Below are 18,056 nucleotides of genomic sequence, written 5' to 3'. Positions count from 1 at the left end.
AGATGCGGGATATTCTGCGTGTGTCGCAAGAAGGAAACCATACATATCCAAGAAGAATCGGAAGATGAGAAAAGAATTTGCAAAAGAATTTATAAAAAAGGATCCCACATTCTGGAATAACGTATTATTTTCAGATGAAACTAAATTTAATATATTTAAATCAGATGGCAGAGTATTAGTTTGGAGAAAGCCAAATACGGAAATGGATCCACAACATTTACAAGCCACTGTGAAACATGGAGGAGGTGGAGTCATGGTATGGGGTTCCATTGCAGCGTCTGGGGTTGGCGAATTAGTATTCATAGATGAGATTATGGACAAATATGTATATTTAAATATATTAAAGGAAAATTTATTTAAAAGTGCTAATAAATTAAATCTCCCGCGTGATTTTTATTTTCAACAAGACCATGATCCAAAACATACTGCCTATATTGTACGACAATGGATCGTTTACAATACCGCACATACATTAAATACCCCACCCCAGAGTCCAGACATGAATCCCATCGAACATGTTTGGAATGAATTAGAAAAAAAAATTAGAAAATATAATATAACAAACAAAAACCAATTAAAAGCTATTATTTTACAAGAATGGAACAATATAGAGCCGGATTTTACAAAAAAATTGGTAACTTCAATGCCAAAACGATTGAAGGAAGTTATCATGAGGAATGGAGGGCCAACCAAATATTAATTTTTAATTTCTAAGTACTTTCAATCATTTGTGCCAATACTTTTGTCCATGCTTAAAACGCTCAATAAATATGTTTTTGTTATTATTTCGCATATCACTTTATTTATATTACTGTTTCTGTTAAATAATAATCTAGAATAATAAATAAATAAACGTGTAAACAAATTTTTCCTTTTTAACAATTTGTTTCATAGTTATAAGCATTTTTATCATAACAATCATGCTGTGCCAATACTTTTGTCCAGCACTGTATATACACCCACTCCCCACTACCGTACACCCCCACTCTCTTGAAGGTCGCAAGTTAACAAAATCAATTTTGCTGCTATAGCAGCAAATTATGGAGCAAGTAGTCGAAGTTAATGGCTGCCATAAATTTGGTTGGTCTAAATTGATCTAAAATAGCAATTTTTAGGGATAATCGTATAGGTAATAGAATGATAGAAAATTTTTATTATACGTGTTGAAAAAAATATACATGGCTTTCTCAGTAACTATAAATTTTTAACTCTTTGGAATGATTTCTCGGCGCAGTAAGGGTAACGAAACATAGAGCACTGCCTCGAAATGACACACGACGTATTGCACGATACGTCGTGAACCCAATATTAGTCTGCATACAGTCACTTATAGCCATTATTGCTGAAGAAATTAGGTTACCTCCCAACGGATATACACAGGGGCTCTATAAATTGGCCTGTATCCTACATGCTTTCGAAATAATCCATCACGAAAGTTCCAATTCCGTTCTGAATTCGGATGCAATGGCAAAGTGCACTACGATGTAATATATACTCTGGATAAATGGAAAATGAAATAATTTAATATCATGTTAATTCAATAAATAGAATCGCGTACAAACATGACGATTTGCTCTATATCAATGCATTTTCCACTATTCTGCATATTGGCCAAGGCTGCACGGAGTAAAGTTTCTTGATCAAACTATATCCGAATAAGGGAAATTAATATCGCCACTCTGATAGATATAATCGTAATTTACTTTACAGTCTACCGATGCAGCACAAATTACTCTGTTGCCTTTGATTCGATAAAATTAACGAGTCTTCAATGTGGCACGTGCCCATGCTTTATACCGTATATATAAGCCTGCAACCCCGCCTTTGCTTTGGGTATACTGCAATATGTACTCGTATCGTATTAACTCACTATGATGCAGGGATGCTTTTTAATTAACTGTTTACACACTTTCTCGGACACATCTTCCCTACTATTAACGCAGAAAAATGCTGAAAAATCATTTAATTAACAAACGTGAAAGCTTTATCGTGACGCATGTTAATCTCTTTTCGAAGGGGTTGCGCGTCGAGGGATGAATCGCTCGAAGTTCTCCATTCAGGACAATTTAACCAATAAATATTCAATAAAGACGGGTCTATTTCTACGAAAGTGACGCGCGTGGTACACATTTTTCTCCCTTCTACTTATTCAGTGCCGTGCGACCCGTTGTGATGAGTGCCCTCTTCCTGTGCCCGACTGTCTTCGTCGCTCGCTGATCTGTCTCCCTTTACTCTTACGATTCTTCACCCTCTGACCCCTCGCGAACTCTAATCAGCTTCCTGGATGGGGCACATTATCTACGTGATGGCAGATCGTAACGACGCGATACCAAGTCCCGTGTATTCGATCATACAGTAGTCACTCGGCAGTCCATTGCGCGTAAAAGACCTGCCGGGACCAACCAACGGTTACGAATGTCGCTTAGCTTGTTATACGATTCCGTCATTTCGGTGTAGTGATACTGAAGCGGTGCAACAACTACCAGAGGCTCAGGTGTGATCATTTGCGAGAAATCTACTTTTCTGTATTCTAAGAAGCTGTCGAGTTCCCGCTATGCCTTTCAGCACTCCTTTCCCAACTTCGTTCGATTAAGAAACGAATTCAGACGAAATTTTCGTTGTCGTACGAGGAGAACGCGAAGCCTTTTCAGTTGGAATTGCCTTCGAACGTTTAAACGAAGCAATTTTCTACAATCAGAACTTAGTGAACGATGGTTAATGGCAATTTATACAGGCGATGATCTGTGGTTTGTACAGATACGATAGCGGTGATAGCCGCGGGATGATTGACTATAAGTGGCCTTCTGTGATCTTCCTCCTGCCCAGAGGAAGACTTTTCAAGAAGTCTTAAAGTGACGTGTTACAAAACCGACCGCGATGTCGCTTAGCCGCCGTATATCTGGAGCCGTCGCAGTCCTCAGGGGCACGCCGGAAGTTAAGGAAGCACAGACGTAAGATTTGCGAACCTGCGCATTTTCTTTACGGGCTGATCTCTGATACCAGCAAATTTCTAGGTCATGCTCCGACGAGATCGAGAAGATCACCACCGTGGACGAGGAAAAAGTTCGCAATCAGGCGACCCCGCTCGACAGACTCCAAAAAGTTCGTCGTACCCCCACGTTTCTTCCCTCGATACTTCCACGAGCATCCCCTTAAATTGATTTTAAATATGACCGCAGGTGGTGGATTGGATAGGAGCGAATATGCTCTTGGTCTTTACGATCGCTGGAGTCTTGGTGGGTCTTGTCTTGGGATTTCTGTGCCGTTTAGCCAACCCCTCGCCTCAAGTCGTTATTCTCGTCAGCTTCCCCGGAGAGCTCCTTATGCGCTCGTTGAAGATGTTCATATTACCGCTCATCATTTCGTCGCTTATCTCCGGTGATTATCCGTAGGAGGCAATCAATCGCTGGTTTCTGAGCTCTTCCTTTTCTAGGAATGGCGCAGCTGGATCCAAGGGGTTCGGGAAGGATGGGGTTAAGAGCGTTGGTGTATTACATGGTGACGACCATTCTCGCGGTGATAGTCGGCATCACGATGGTCGTGATAATCCATCCTGGCGATCCACGGATCAAAAGTACCATAACCGCGCCGAAGACGAGCTACGCGAAATTTTCGACGCTAGACGCGATGCTCGACATAATTAGGTACGTCAGACGAGTAAACGAGTCCCGTCAGCTATCATCGGCGAATATCGCTTGTAGAAACATGGTCCCGGACAATTTGGTGCAGGCGTGCTTCCAGCAGGTGCAGACCACTTACGTGACCAAGGATGTCGTGGTCATAGGAAGCGCGAATCGAAGTAATCAAATCCTAGAGCCGACGTTAATCTACAAGGATGGGACGAACGTGATGGGCATGATAATGTTCTGCATCACGTTCGGCCTTCTCGCTGGACAGATCGGCCCGCAGGGAAAATTGATGGTCGACTTCTTTGTGGTTCTGAATGAAATAATCATGAAGCTCGTCAGTATGATTGTGATATGGTGAGTGATCGAGACGGGAGATCAATTTCACGGGCCCGCCCTTTGGTCCCCTCGTTCCTCGATCGGTTCGCGATTCGACGAGCAAAATAAATGGATGATAGATTGGAGTCTTAATGTCCGAAGGTACTCTCCGTTCGGAATCATGTGTCTGATAGCTGGGAAAATAATGTCGATCAACAATCTGGCGATTACCGCACAAATGCTGGGTCTGTACATGGTGACGGTCTTGTCGGGCTTATTGATTCACGCTATCATAACTCTACCGTGTATATTCTGGTTTTTAACAAGACAGAATCCCGCCGTGTTCTTCAGAGGCATGATGCAAGCTTGGATCACGGCCTTGGGAACGGCATCGAGGTAATAATTCGTGCCTTCCACCATCCTTAATCACCGTCTAAATTGTTCGACACGGTTTCTGATGATTTCAGCGCCGCTACCTTGCCAATAACTTTCCGATGCCTCGAAGAGAACAACAAAATTGATCCACGCGTGACGCGATTCGTGGTAGCGGTGGGTGCTACGGTGAACATGGATGGGACGGCTCTTTATGAAGCTGTTGCCGCGATTTTTATCGCTCAAATGAATGGAATTTCGTTAGGGATCGGCGAAATTATAACTGTCAGGTTCGTATAATCGATGTTAGAAAAGTATGTCTGCAAGTTTCTCATTCATTTATGATTCTTCTTCGATTACGTAGCCTGACGGCTACCTTGGCGAGTATAGGGGCAGCTAGCATCCCCAGCACAGCTTTGGTTACGATGTTAATCGTGCTCACAGCTTTGGGCCTACCGACGAACGACGTTTCTCTGCTTTTTACGGTTGATTGGATGTTGTAAGTTCGAATTAAAGCAACGAGACAGTGTGTTTATATTTCCGTGACGTTTTGTTTCTGGTTATCCAAAGGGACCGGATCAGGACCTCGATCAACGTTTTGGGTGATGGATACGGGGCTGGGATAGTTTATCATTTGAGCAAAGGCGAGTTGGATAAAATAGACCGAGACAAGAAGTTAGAAGTTCTCGAAACGGGAACTCCTCTTGTGGACCTATCGGAGAGTGTTCAGCACGAAACTGTGCAGCCTAATCCTGAGCAAAGTTCCGAAACGAAGCTCTGATTCATAAGAATATTGTCCTTCCGCCGTTTTTAATTTCTTCAACATTAACATAAAAGAAAATTGTGCTTACCCACGCGCTGACTAATCTAAACTACTAAGGCAAATAAAATATTATCCTTTCACTGCCAATAAAGTTTTGGACTCTCGATCGAATAAATGTATTCGATACGTTGTTTCATTTTTTTAATACTGCAAGCAAATTATCATCTATCGATGTATAGGGCGCAACAGAATGTGAGCATATCGAGTACAAAGCAATATTATTTTTGGCCGCTTTCTCGCGGCACGATAGACGCTTTAATGTTTTAAATAACTCTATGTACAGTTGCACTTTGGGACTAGCATAATAATGAACGGAGTCAAACAGGTGGAACAGATGGAATAAATGTATTTTTCGACAGCATTCTATGTACATACATATACAATAAATCGCGTAGTGCTTTCTCAACAATATTATTACTCTGACCAGCAACTGGCAATTGTTTGTGATATATTTAATTAGTTAACGACATGTTTAGTTAAAAAATATAAACCCTTAAACCTAAATATCCTTATTATCAGTATACATGGACCATACCATATAAAAATCTGATTTTTCCTATTAAAGAAAATATAGAAATACAAAACTGTTCGATTTTTGACAAATCTTAAACAAGGATTAATTGAATATTTTAAAAGGATACGTCCAGAACAGTACATATGTCTGTTGCAACGTTGCAACAATTTTAGTTAAGGAAAACACTTGTAACAATTAGTTAATACTTGAATCTAATTTTTCATTACATTATAAAGGATACAAAAAGGCCTCCAAAAAACCCACTAGTCAAAAGACTTCGTCTACTGATAAAGTATTTTTTCCATTGACCTCCAGCTTTTAATAATAACATCCCCTATAAGAAACATTTGCGTGAAGTATATTAAATGTCGTGGACTGTTACAATTCCCCAAATGGAACTTAAATGCAAATTGTTTAAATCTGCTTTTTACCCATAATCCGAACACAGCAAAGATGTAAAAACCAAAACCAAATAGTCCGGTTAATCCTAATAGACCAGCCGTACCGCCAGATAATGCTGCCATAGATATCCTACAGTATTCTACTACAGCAGCATTATTTACCACAGCTGCCTCACTGTATGCAATGATCTCTGAAAAATAAATCGTAGGAACAATGTTAAAATTTTCTTTATGTCCACTTCGTTAACCTTACATAGCGCGTTATTAAACAAAAAACATAACCTAAAATAACCTGCTCTAACAAATAACGAAGGAATAACAGATTAATTAATAGATTTACCTCCTTTCTCCTGTTTCGTTTTAATTTTTCCCAACATTCTTGTACTTTTATTGATATTAGCAAACTGCTTCTATAATTTAACCTAATATGACAATATTCGTACTAAACTATGTACGAAAATTCTTCTGCTGATGTGTCACAGCACGAACAAGGTATATAATAGTTCTCTACCGCACAGTTTACAAACTTTACAAACTCTCTGTATTAATTATTCGTGTTACTTTATATAAAATAAAGTGATAAGGTAAATAATGATGGCAGTTAATCGTGAACAGCATTTAAATTGAACATTAGTAAAATAAATATTACAGTTTTATTATACTTAATTTTTTGTCTATGGCGCTATCTCTGAGGGAAACGCTCAAACTACTCATACATCGCTATCGACAGCGAAGTGAATTGCTGAAAGACTGGTTTAATCTTTATGATCGTGGTACGTTCAGTAGCAACGCCTATGTTGGAATTTTATCGTAAGTAATAATCTAAATATAGTCATAGGTAATAATCTGAACAGAATCTAATATTTTTGTTGTTTGTAGTCCTTCAGGTTTTATTAAAATGGTTAATTTTATGCGTTTTAGCGACCTAATTTCGGCACAGTGGATTCTAACCTTAAATTACGTAAGTCTTAGCATTTGGAGATCGTTACAGGGATATTCAGAGATTGCATGACAACACCAGATCCGTGTAAACAGTTGGCCTGCAAATTGCAACAGTGTTTAAAAGGTCTATAACAATTCCATGTATTTTTGTTTCAAGTTCTAAGATTGGCTTTTATTGATTTTAATTTACCTTTGTCCTTTGTTTTAATATCTAACTCCAAAGCAAAGTAGTTTTATCACAAGATAATCGCTAGTATTAATATTATATGATGCATAGACAACAATATTTCACTGCATACCAGTTATTTGTTTAACTAATACCAATTATTTGTCTAATTTTAGATAACGTCTATCAACCTTCACGTTGCGAAACAGTAATAGAGGAAATTAGGCGGTGCTGTATTGTACATTCCGCTGTATCTATAGTATGTGATGGTATAGATACATCCAAGAAATACGAGCATAATACAGTAGATTATGTATGTATGCTACTTAATATTCTTTTAAGCGATTGTTCCATTTTTAAACTTGTATACTGGTTTATTTGGTTTCTTTGATTTCAGAAAAAAGCTCAAAAATAAATACATCATGATTGATCGGGCAGGTCGGAGACTACAGATAATAATTGTCACAGGCATAGCGATTTATGTTGCCTATGAAGTAAATGCCCTAAGATACGAGCCAGAGATTCCCCCAAGAAAGAAGAAGTCGTAGTTTATTTTGGTTCAAGTAATGTATCAATAAGTAGCCGATACAAATACATTAATATGTAGTAAATAACAGGATGTATTTAATCTGTAGTAAAACATGGAAGCGGTGAGAAAGGCGAGGGAACGATTTAGGAAATATCCAGTTGTCGTTGCACAATGCCACGAATCTGGAGCTAAGTATGCCGCGTGTGTATTGGCAAAGTCGAATTTGAAAAAGAATGATTGTGAAATTGAATTTAATGAATTTAAGGCATGTTTAATGAAAGCTGCCGCCAGCAACAATACGAGACTTTAGAGGATAGAATTTTATTTAACTATCTTATTCGATACTGAAACCTATTTGAATCATTAAAAATGGTGGGATTATCGTTCAGGACGCACTGCATCGTCGCTTTTTTGTTTCGAGTAATGTTAGTTTTTTACTCGAATTATCACGATAAAACCTTCAGCGTCGCGTATACCGATGTCGATTATAACGTGTTCACCGATGCTGCGAGATACATGGTAGAAGGATCATCGCCATTCGAACGTCACACGTACCGCTACACGCCATTGTTAGCTTTACTTTTGACACCAAATATCATTATAAATGAAAATTTCGGTAAAATCTTATTCTCTTTCGTCGATATCGTTGTAACGATTTTGATAAAAAGAATTCTAACTTTGCAACGCTGTAGCGAAAAATTGCAACGTGTTTGCGCCTTTACGTGGCTGTATAATCCTTTGGTAATCGTAATTTCAACCAGAGGAAATGCAGATAGCGTGGCGGTCCTTCTCGTTATGCTGACTTTGTACTTCTTCCTGCAGGATCAATTCGTTCTAGCAGGTTTACTGCAAGCTCTGTCGGTTCATTTTAGATTGTATCCTATAGTGTTTAGTATACCGATGTACTTTTCTCTTCGCGATAATAATTATTTAATGCCAAACAAGAATCAATTGAAATTGGTACTCAGTTGCTTATCGTTGATAACGCTCTTGACCGCTTTGAATTATTATTTATACGGTTATAAATATCTTTACGAGAGTCTTATTTATCACGTTATACGAAAAGATACCAAACACAATTTTTCCGTTTATTTTTACATGCTCTATCTGACTGCTAATCGATCGCCTGATCTGATTCAGAAAATTTTCACATTCTTACCGCAGCTGATGCTGTTATTGCTGCTGTCGTACAGATATTCGAGCAAGTCTCTGTTAACATTTGCAATGTTCACGCAAGCCATGGTAATGGTCACGTACAATCCGGTACTAACATCGCAATACTTTTTCTGGTACTTATCCCTTCTACCATTGTGCCTCCCGCGAATCGGTTTGAGCGTTCGTAGATCGTTATGTCTATGCTTCGTTTGGATCCTCAGCCAGAGCCTTTGGTTGCTGGCTGCTTACTTATTGGAGTTCAAAGGGTTGAACACCTTTACGTACATCTGGGTTGCTAGTTTATTCTTCTTTGTCGTCAATGTTAAAATTCTGAACGACATTATCGCATATTATAAATACTGATTAAAAATTAAAGGAAACTAATTAAACTTACTAATTATTAAATTTAATCTCTGTACGTAACTCTTTATGAAATCAAAAATTATGTTATCGATTGATCATTGAATAAAGCATCACGTAAAAATATAAAATTATAGCCTGGAAAGTAATGTCCAACCTTACCCGAGGTGTTGACAAGGCGCGATTAACGGCAGCGGTGGGAGTAATTAATAACCTGTTTAATGATTCGTAATTTTATTCTTGCAGGAATACAAAATACTTATTTACAGATGGTTTCGTAAAGTAATAGTGTGGTAGATTCTTAAAAGGAATGTAGATATAGTAATAATAATACAATAATAGTAAATCTTAATGTAGTAATCTAGATCAATTGTGAGCAAGAGCATCCTTTGGATCATCTTCAGAAATATCTCCGTCGTTTATCTCTAAGCTGCTAACGTGATGATATTATTATTTACCGGGACATTCCTCGGCGAGTCGCGCGAGAGAATGCTTCTCACAATTTCTAACGTTATTCGGAAAAAACGATACCAACGTCATTTACAAAGTGTAAAAAAATATCATCGGTCGAATCACGGTCAGGCTGAAATGAACGGTGTATCTTCAGGTCCGATTACCCGAATACGATGCCGCGTTCTATGTAGTCGCGTTTAGAAACGTTCGAAATATAGGAAATGTAGGGTATCTAAATGCGAAATGCGAGACGAAATGGCTCGAAATTGACACACGAATCAAATCAGAAGAAAAGAAGGAGTGAACTCAATTAACACTTCGTACAACTATAGGTCACCATGGCAGACGATGCAACATATAAAAATAGCATTATTTTCTTTCATTGCTTTTGTTTACAGTCTCATCGAACTGTATCTGTGCTATGTGAAACAATCTGTATCCCTCGAGGTGAACAGACGAGTTGATTTTTGTCCAAAGTCGGTCCTACCCGGCCAGGACGAAAGCCACGATAAATACAAGGAGGGGTAACGGAAGAAATCGAGGGTTCCGAGCCGTGCAGCCTGATTTCCTCAGCCGAACCCATCGTCACGAGTCTCTGAACGGTTGTTCCAAGTCTCGCGTTTACGCGTCGAAGCTGCCACGGTCCGGAAGCTACGCGTATCTCGGTTTAGAATTAGTTTCCTTCTTTTTACATGAGAATAGAAATCAATCGGTTTTGCCACGCTGGACAGAAGACGAAGAAGTCGCGTCTCCGAGGGAGTAAGGAAAAAGAAGGGAACATCCCGGCTTCGCGAAAGACTTTCAACTGCTCGCGAGAGGATATGCGTGCTCGAGTGCGTTTTACAGAGCTGCGAAGCAACGATACATCTCGATGTGAGACCATTTTTCTGTCTTGTCCGTACCTTTCCACTTTCTACCATTTATCTCTCTCTCTCTCTCTCTCTCTCTCTCTCTCTCTCTCTCTCTCTCTCTCTCTCTCTCTCTTTCTCTCTTTCTTTCTCTCTGTTCATTCCGCCCTCTCTTGCTCTCGTTTTGGCTTCTTGCGAAGTCAAAGTCCTTTGCTAAAAAACGGAAAGAAAATGATAACACAAGTGAACAGTCTGTAGAGCGTGAGAAACCAAAAGGGATGCATTCAGAGGCGGACTTAATCCTGGTGCGGTGCTGGTGCACGGTGAGGCAAGAGGAAGATGAGGTGGCAAGGATATTGAAGCGGGTGGAGAAAGGGTTGCGAGGCAGACGCGGTAGAAGATCGCCTGGCATGAATGAGGGGTGAAAACGTGAGACTACGTGGGGCTATTATATGGCAAAGATTTAATAAAATATGATAACAGCAGTGATACACATTACACTCTACGAGAAGTATAAAATAAACGGCACTGGCTGCTTAATTAATTAGCACGTAAATCAATTAATTATAAATAATTATAATAAGAAGAAGAATCGTTGTTGCTCTTGGTGTTGTTGTAATGACGTCTGATGAATGATTAGTCCGTGTAAACAAAAATGTACACCTTACAAATAAAAAAGATTACGCCGATCGATCGCGATGATTACGGTAGTAGACGATAGATACTTATCTAAGAAAACATGCCAATATATATATATATATATATATGTATAAGAATACGTACTTAATACGAATAATAATAATAATAACTAATAATAGTTAAACAAAAAAAGAGAAAAAATAATTAAAGCACTCGTTGTAACGCACTGATAAATGCATTATCAATTTATACGACATAAACTCAATTAATATACACAACATTAAAATAAACATCTCTTTGGTCTTGTCGTTTCTTTTCTTTTCTCTTTCCTCCGTACTGTTTCTTTTTTTCTTTTATTTCTTTTCGTTTATCTTACTCAAGAAACAAAGAAAAGGAACGTGTCCCGTCTCGTAAAATTTAGTTCCACGGGAAGGAAAAGAATGAATGAATTAAATTAAAGAGAAAAAAAGGAAAGAAAAAGGAGAAAAACTCGATCAAAGGGTGAATGGTACTAGTGAGGGGCGGCAGGCGGGCGTATGAGGGTGGGTTTGGCGAAAATTTGAAAATCGATGTTAACCGAGCACGTGTACACCAGTTACGAGGGTACCCGTTTAATACCTATCGGCTACTTCGACGCGGAAAACATTGAAAATGTTGAAAGCTTCTTCTTATTCTCTCTTCTCTTCGCTCCTTTGTACTTACATATCCTTACGGTAATATCTATCGCGCGTGCGTGTCACGAAGTGATCGAAAGGGAATGAAAAAACGCGACAGACGTTAGCTAAACTCGGAATAAAAGGTTTTTCATTGGCACACTGTCGATATCGAAGAGTAAGACTCGGTAGATTTTTGCGTTACTGTTAATCGATTCTCAAAGGAAAAATCTCTGTTTATCTTCTTTTTTTCTTCTCTCGCTCCCTTACATTCTAAATTGCTTTCTCTCTCGCTCTTTCATTCTTACACACACACACACACACACACACACACGCACACACTTTCTTTCTCTCTGTCTTTACTAAAATTTGTTTCTCGCTAAACGGAAGATCTTGTGCGAACGATGCGTGGTCTTTCCCGTGGACGCCGCTTCCGCGACCGATCTTTAGAACGCTACAGGTACATGCGAGGAATTCGGGATCGAATCGCGATCGGACCAATACGGAGATTAGCGATCAAACTCGTGTGATTCTCGAAGCGTACGTTCCTTCATACGCGGTTTACAAATCTCTTACGACGCGGTTATAAAAAATGTATCGATTCTGATAAATTGACTCGATTCCTGTTAGAACGTGGAGGAGGACGCGATTGTACGCCGATTTTCCCAAGATATCCTCCCCGCCTAGATAAGCTTTTCATTCAATTCGGAGGACTCGCTGCGAAAATCGCGATACGATCGTTACAGTGAGGATAACGTTAAGTTTGTGCGCCAAGGCTCTTCGTACGACGAGTTCTGTTATGCTAAAAGAGGGACTCTGCCCCCTCTAAATGTGTAATAAAAAGGGACGAAGTGATCCCCTTTGATCGCGAGAACCGAAGCTGCGAAATTTACCGCCGAATTGAATTGAACCCGTCCATTTCCGTATCGCGTTCGCGGGCGATTCGATTCTCAGTCGGGCAGCGCGATAGAAAGATCGATGGATCGATCGTTTGAACCTAAACCCCAGAAACGGCGATTCTCTTATTCCCTTCCCTTCGCTCGTCTTTTTAAGGAGATCTCAAAAAAGTGTCTAGCTAAACGTTTTTCGTTAGGCTATTATCATACAAAGTAATGTACACTAAAAAGGATGTTTTCGCTGCTCATAGTCAAATCTCTAGTGTTTTTTTTCCTTTTCTTTTTTCTTCACCAAATATTTACACGTGTACCGTTCTTCACCCTTCCTTCGCCCATCGCGAATTTATTCTACAGTCCGTTTGGCGTACTTCCGCTTCGCCCCGTCGAAGGAGCATCGATGAACACGATCGATTCGCTGACGAAGTATCAACGCACCGAGTATCGGCTTGTAAAACGCGCGTACGCGAACCCACCGTCACTGTTCTCCTTCTCTTTCGTCCGATCAAACGCCGTATCGTCGATCGAGTTGGGGAAAACGCGTTAACGGATCGATAAAAAGTAGTTATCGAACAGGGTTCGAGGGGATCGTTGATATCGTAGATAGTAGGCGGAATTGCGTTTCGAGAGGACTTGATCCGTGGCGCGATTCGAGTCGTGAACTTTGCCAATTCGACGCGCGGTATTCGCGTTCGAGACTTTAATGGGCTCGCGACAAAAGTTGTTGCGTTTGATCGCGTTACGAAGCTGTTCCTCGAGTTCCTGGTGCATTTCTTTCTGATCGAGTTACCCTTCGCCAGAGTCAATCTTCACCCACTCTCATCGGCTGCGAGTCGATCGTTTCTCGTAATTAACGCGCGCACGAGCACACATTATCAGGGTAATTGGCCATGGCGGTCATCCGCCACGAAACGCAACTCCGCCGCGGGATGGGAGGACGTTTCGCGTACTTTTTCAAACTTTTACGAGAGTTCGTTAGCCGGTCGTGACCGGTGTTGGAAGAAAGTTTTCGTCGCGCCTCCGGCGGCGTAATTGAAATTCCATTGTTTAATTATGCATGTAACGATCATTTGGAGGGCGGGCGGGCGAACGGGGTCCTCGGTGGTGAGGTCGCGGTGCCGGAGGCGGACGCGCGCGAGTACCGTTTGAAAAATGATGGCGGAGAAAGAAAAAGAGGAACGCGGACGACAGAATAATAATGGCAATAACGTGTTCGTCGTAACATGATCTTTCTACAGATACCGCGAAACGTTCCTAATTATTACCACGGCTCTGTCGTGTGTCCCTTTTTCTTCCTTTTCCCGTTCTCTGTATGAGAGATTGCTCCGAAACGGAGTCACGCGACTCGTGCACCGACCTCTTCGCGCGCGGATTTACCACGAATCGCGATCGTTCGATACGAGTGCTTCGAATCGTACAGTCTTTTCGTTCTTTCGTTCGCTTCTACCTTCGCTCGATGCGGTAACGTAGCGGTGGAACAGTCTATCTAGTATTTTTGTTAAAACGGATCGAAGGGTGCTACCGATGCGCGCGGACCGATTACGTTGACGAGAAAGATCATTTCGCGTGACAGACCTTAGCATCGGAGGGGTGGGACAGGCGAATGTGAGAAGAGTGCGTTTCCGTTTAAATTGTTCCCAAGCGTTGTTTTGTTCGAGACGTTGTATACGAAAGTCGAATAAATTCCTGGCGCGTTCGTATCAAAAATTATTGGTCGAGATTACTACAGACGGTGTACGTTGAAAAAGTTGTTTCTGTAAAAACGTAACAGGCTATCCAGATGCTTCGTTTCCCGTGAACGGACAACACGATCGAGAGGGTTATCGTTACGGCGATCAATAGAAAACCGTCGTCCCGTCAAAGTTCGAAGCGCAAGTCGATCGATCCGAATCAGAAGTGCCCGGAAGTCGCCTCGGACCGACCATCCTGCTCTTTCCTTTCTTTTTCTCTTGCTTACGATACTCGTGCGATAACTACGATCGCGGACAGATCGGATCATCCCCGTTCATACGCTATACAAACGATACGCCGATAATTGGAAAGATTCGCAACGACTCGCATGAATTCCTTCTCCGCAGGCTGTATCAACGCGCCGCGTAACGCGTTTTCTGAGAAAAAAGCTTAACATCGAGAAAAATATGGGGGTATATATCGTATCTCCTATATGTCGCTCAGTCGAATTCGAAATAGTTTCATATCATTTTTTTTCTCTCTCTCTCTCTCTCTCTCTCTCTCTCTCTCTTTCACTCTCTTCTCTCGTTTCTGTACTCAGTTATCGATGCGACGCGTTTAAACGCAGCTTTCACGGATAGCACGCGAAAAAGTGTTCATTTTCTAAAAAGTCACTTTCCGTTTCACGAAACGCGTGGGCGGACGACTCGATTGTTTCCAAGATACGCGTTTATCGTACACTCCGTACGGTGATTCACGTTCGACGTTCTACGATCGATAGACACGATCCATCCCCCGCCGCGTCCTCTCGCTCGTACGCGAGCGGCGTTCTCCTCATCAAACCTGTGAGAGCGTGAAAGCGTTATTTACACGATGAATAATAGTATGGCACCAGTCCCATTGAATCGAAACGTTGCTCCTTTTCCATCCCGTATCCATTTCTCGTCCCCCTTCGAAACGGGGCTCTACTGTCCCGAGTAAATCACCGCGGCTCGCATCGTCGCCTAGCGCGATCCGATAAAAGAAAGAAAAAAACGATCGAGTCGCCGGATAAACTTTGCGAAATAGTTAGTAATAGGCCATATAATCCCTAATCGTAAAGTATGAAATGTATCAACAAATTTGAAAAACTTCCCTCGCTCACCCCGTTAGGCAATATCTTCTCTCCCCTTTCTATTACCCCTTTTCATCTTTCTCTCTCTCACTCTCGCTCTCTCTCTCTCTCTCTCTTTCTTTCATTTCCGCGCGTAGTTACAGATCGTACGTCGGAGGACACGTCACAGATTGCCTAAGAATTTCGCGCTTTACAATGCACAGCGTGACCGAGCCGGATGCGCCAAGTTTTCCCGTCGAGCCGCTCGTCAAATGATATAAATATACATTTATATATAATATTTATATCATAAACTTTCGATGAAAAACAACGACGCCGATAAATTGCACACTGAACGAAATGATTGCACTATAGAAAAATAAACTATTCGAAGTCATCGGTAATTGTTCTCCACCGCGAGCGTCCCGTTAGACCGGAATTGAAGCGTTGGGAGGCTTCGCGTGGAGAGTTCGCGCGGCGACATCTCGAGTGCGATGGCACATTACCGCGCAAATCAGCTCCGGACATAGAAAGTTTTTAGTGGGTTTTACTGGATTTTTCGGTATCTCCAATCGAGCTGGTAGGAGGAAGAAAAAGAGAAACAGTCTTTGTACGAGAATGTTTGCCCGGTAGTGCAGCTCGCGCGACAGGATCGATCGAGGACGGCCGAGGGGGAAACTTCGCGACGGCTCTCTCGTTCCTTTCCTTGACTAAAGGCGAAGAAATCGATATAATTTAATTAATAATTGACAGATAACCAATTAATACGTATAGGACGGCCCCGTGGCAAGAAGGCGTAAATTCCTAAGGTTCAAACGACATAAACTTTTCTAATTTTAACATCGCCACGGACCATCCAGTACATTGATTGTAATTACTTCCCGCAGTATACTTTGTTAGCCTACGTCTCTGTTACAATAGAAATCATGTGTGTCTGTATGTATAGATCTCTTTCTCTCTCTTTCTCTCTTTCTCTCTCGGCCTCGTGCCGTCTCTGTGAACATCGCGTACCGCGATATTCGTTTTACCGCGGATCAGCTCGTCCCGGACAAAGAGCTTCACCGAGGCGTGTTTTACACGTGTACCTACGTTTTCCCCCTTTGTCTTTTTTTCTTCCTTTTTCTCACCCCCCGTTAAATCTGTACAGAGTTCGAAATTCCACCAAGCATTTATACATGTACACGTGACGTGTGTGCGATCGTGCGCGCAAGCGCAGGCGCCGTTTCCGGATCCCGTTCGATCCGTCTGGCGCGAGCGCGGGCGCGCAGGACTTCGATTTGTTGCGCGTTTCGAATGAAAAGTCTCGAAAAATTCTCGTTCTCGCTCTCTCTCGCTCACTCTCGCACTCACTCACTCTCGCTCGCGCTCCCATTCTTTTAAGTAGTTAACAGTAACATCAGGATGAACATTGTACAGAATGATTGATGTACAATAAAGCTGGGGACTTGCACGGCGGACAGTTCCACGAGCCCGGAAACGGAGGACTCCGTCGAGATGGCTGGTCGATGGTGTCGCGACGAGACGAACGCGCGCTCGAACATCACGGGAGAATCGAGGATGTTCGAGAGCACCGTCAAATATTACGCTGTGCAATCTCGTTTTCGAGGTTCGATCAGCGCGTTCACCACGACGCGACGATTCGAGCGCGAACAGAGGAACTGATCGTTTCTTGACGACGAACCGCGCACGATCGCGGTCGATCGTGGAATGTGCGAACGAGTGCTCGATAGGAAGGAAGTGTTTACGTTACGAATACTGATTTCTCTCATTTTTCATTCGATCTACGACGACAGGCCCGGGAACTTCACGAGGATGGAACTGTCCGCCCGCGAAGCTTGCCCGCGCGGAATCGGATATGCACATAGTGTTTTCTTTTTTCTTTGCTTTCTTTTTTCACAGTTACAAAACTAACTAAATCTTACGAGATACGGTGAGCAATAATTCCAGTTATTTACAGAAATTATGTTACAGACGTCTCAATATAAAGATATCTATCTTCTCGACGATACAAATGTATGTATATTCGTTCTCTTAAATTCTGAACGCGCGACGATCGCTCGTCATCGTTCGTTCGAATCCCTTTGTCGCCACCGACACGTTTTCCTCCGTGCTCCGTTCTATTCTTTCTTCTTCTCCTTCTTTCTCCTTTTCCCCCGTTCAGTTCGTATAGTGTGCAGCCTTCTCTTTCGAAATCGTTTTAATAATTGATAGGCTACCCTGTTTCGTTATCGTAATCAATGGTATTATGCTCGCTGTACATTATCGCGGCGTAAGCCAGCGGTGCATTTGTTAGTTTCGCTTTTTCTTTCATTGTCGCGTTTCTTTCTTTTCTCTCATTTTAAACCCGAGGATTCTTTAACTCGAGGCCGTTCTGTAGATCATCGCCGAGGAAAATTCGATAGACCTCTGTTTCGTTTCCCGATCCTCGTCCAATGAGCTACAGATATTGCGAACGAACGGAAAAAGAACGAACCGATACGCTTTCGAGGAAAAACGAGGACAACTCAATAACGAGCGTAATTAAGCGAAGAATTATTCTCAATTTTTTTTGTTCTTTCTTCCCCTTTTAAGCCGCGCTGGCCATTCATTTCCCTCGAAAC

General features: G+C 41.6%; 4 protein-coding genes across 4 annotated transcripts; 3 read left to right on the top strand and 1 right to left on the bottom strand.

Moving 5' to 3' along the window:
* Window positions 1-2,330: 2,330 nt before the first annotated feature.
* On the top strand, window positions 2,331-5,426 carry Eaat-2 (excitatory amino acid transporter 2). Its single transcript, XM_076904560.1, has 10 exons — window positions 2,331-2,494; window positions 2,758-2,951; window positions 3,015-3,102; window positions 3,180-3,378; window positions 3,434-3,644; window positions 3,702-3,983; window positions 4,107-4,340; window positions 4,412-4,606; window positions 4,681-4,815; window positions 4,887-5,426. The coding sequence occupies exons 2-10, from the start codon at window positions 2,878-2,880 to the stop codon at window positions 5,095-5,097; spliced, it is 1,629 nt and encodes a 542-aa protein (XP_076760675.1). The 5' UTR covers window positions 2,331-2,494; window positions 2,758-2,877; the 3' UTR covers window positions 5,098-5,426.
* Window positions 5,427-5,465: 39 nt separating this feature from the next.
* Emc6 (ER membrane protein complex subunit 6) lies at window positions 5,466-6,548 on the bottom strand. The gene is made up of 5 exons (XM_076904600.1): window positions 6,395-6,548; window positions 6,085-6,245; window positions 5,895-5,987; window positions 5,781-5,800; window positions 5,466-5,685 (listed from the first exon to the last, which is right to left on the bottom strand). The coding sequence occupies exons 1-5, from the start codon at window positions 6,429-6,431 to the stop codon at window positions 5,655-5,657; spliced, it is 342 nt and encodes a 113-aa protein (XP_076760715.1). The 5' UTR covers window positions 6,432-6,548; the 3' UTR covers window positions 5,466-5,654.
* A 285-nt stretch (window positions 6,549-6,833) lies between these two features.
* Window positions 6,834-7,708, top strand: LOC143429139 (cx9C motif-containing protein 4-like). The gene is made up of 4 exons (XM_076904601.1): window positions 6,834-6,864; window positions 6,976-7,120; window positions 7,339-7,475; window positions 7,560-7,708. The coding sequence occupies exons 2-4, from the start codon at window positions 7,063-7,065 to the stop codon at window positions 7,575-7,577; spliced, it is 213 nt and encodes a 70-aa protein (XP_076760716.1). The 5' UTR covers window positions 6,834-6,864; window positions 6,976-7,062; the 3' UTR covers window positions 7,578-7,708.
* Window positions 7,709-8,019: 311 nt separating this feature from the next.
* On the top strand, window positions 8,020-9,248 carry LOC143429124 (GPI alpha-1,4-mannosyltransferase I, catalytic subunit-like). Its single transcript, XM_076904576.1, has one exon. The coding sequence runs from the start codon at window positions 8,061-8,063 to the stop codon at window positions 9,207-9,209; it is 1,149 nt and encodes a 382-aa protein (XP_076760691.1). The 5' UTR covers window positions 8,020-8,060; the 3' UTR covers window positions 9,210-9,248.
* The last annotated feature ends 8,808 nt before the right edge of the window (window positions 9,249-18,056 follow it).

The sequence above is a fragment of the Xylocopa sonorina genome, chromosome 11 (assembly GCF_050948175.1).
Source record: "Xylocopa sonorina isolate GNS202 chromosome 11, iyXylSono1_principal, whole genome shotgun sequence".
NCBI lineage: Eukaryota > Metazoa > Arthropoda > Insecta > Hymenoptera > Apidae > Xylocopa > Xylocopa sonorina.
This window is presented reverse-complemented; position numbering and strand designations above follow the sequence as displayed.

What these genes read in the sequence shown, in the direction of transcription:
- Eaat-2 (XM_076904560.1), top strand. Translation starts at nt 2,878, where the DNA reads ATGTCGCTTAGCCGCCGTATATCTGGAGCCGTCGCAGTCCTCAGGGGC. An exon ending in GCGATGCTCGACATAATTAG is followed by an intron (nt 3,645 to 3,701) that starts GTACGTCAGACG and finishes TATCGCTTGTAG; the next exon opens with AAACATGGTCCCGGACAATT. An exon ending in GCCTTGGGAACGGCATCGAG is followed by an intron (nt 4,341 to 4,411) that starts GTAATAATTCGT and finishes TGATGATTTCAG; the next exon opens with CGCCGCTACCTTGCCAATAA.
- Emc6 (XM_076904600.1), bottom strand. Translation starts at nt 6,431, where the DNA reads ATGTTGGGAAAAATTAAAACGAAACAGGAGAAAGGAG. An exon ending in AACGAAACAGGAGAAAGGAG is followed by an intron (nt 6,246 to 6,394) that starts GTAAATCTATTA and finishes TTTATTTTTCAG; the next exon opens with AGATCATTGCATACAGTGAG. An exon ending in TTGCTGTGTTCGGATTATGG is followed by an intron (nt 5,988 to 6,084) that starts GTAAAAAGCAGA and finishes TGTTTCTTATAG; the next exon opens with GGGATGTTATTATTAAAAGC.
- LOC143429139 (XM_076904601.1), top strand. Translation starts at nt 7,063, where the DNA reads ATGACAACACCAGATCCGTGTAAACAGTTGGCCTGCAAATTGCAACAG. An exon ending in ATTGCAACAGTGTTTAAAAG is followed by an intron (nt 7,121 to 7,338) that starts GTCTATAACAAT and finishes GTCTAATTTTAG; the next exon opens with ATAACGTCTATCAACCTTCA.
- LOC143429124 (XM_076904576.1), top strand. Translation starts at nt 8,061, where the DNA reads ATGGTGGGATTATCGTTCAGGACGCACTGCATCGTCGCTTTTTTGTTT.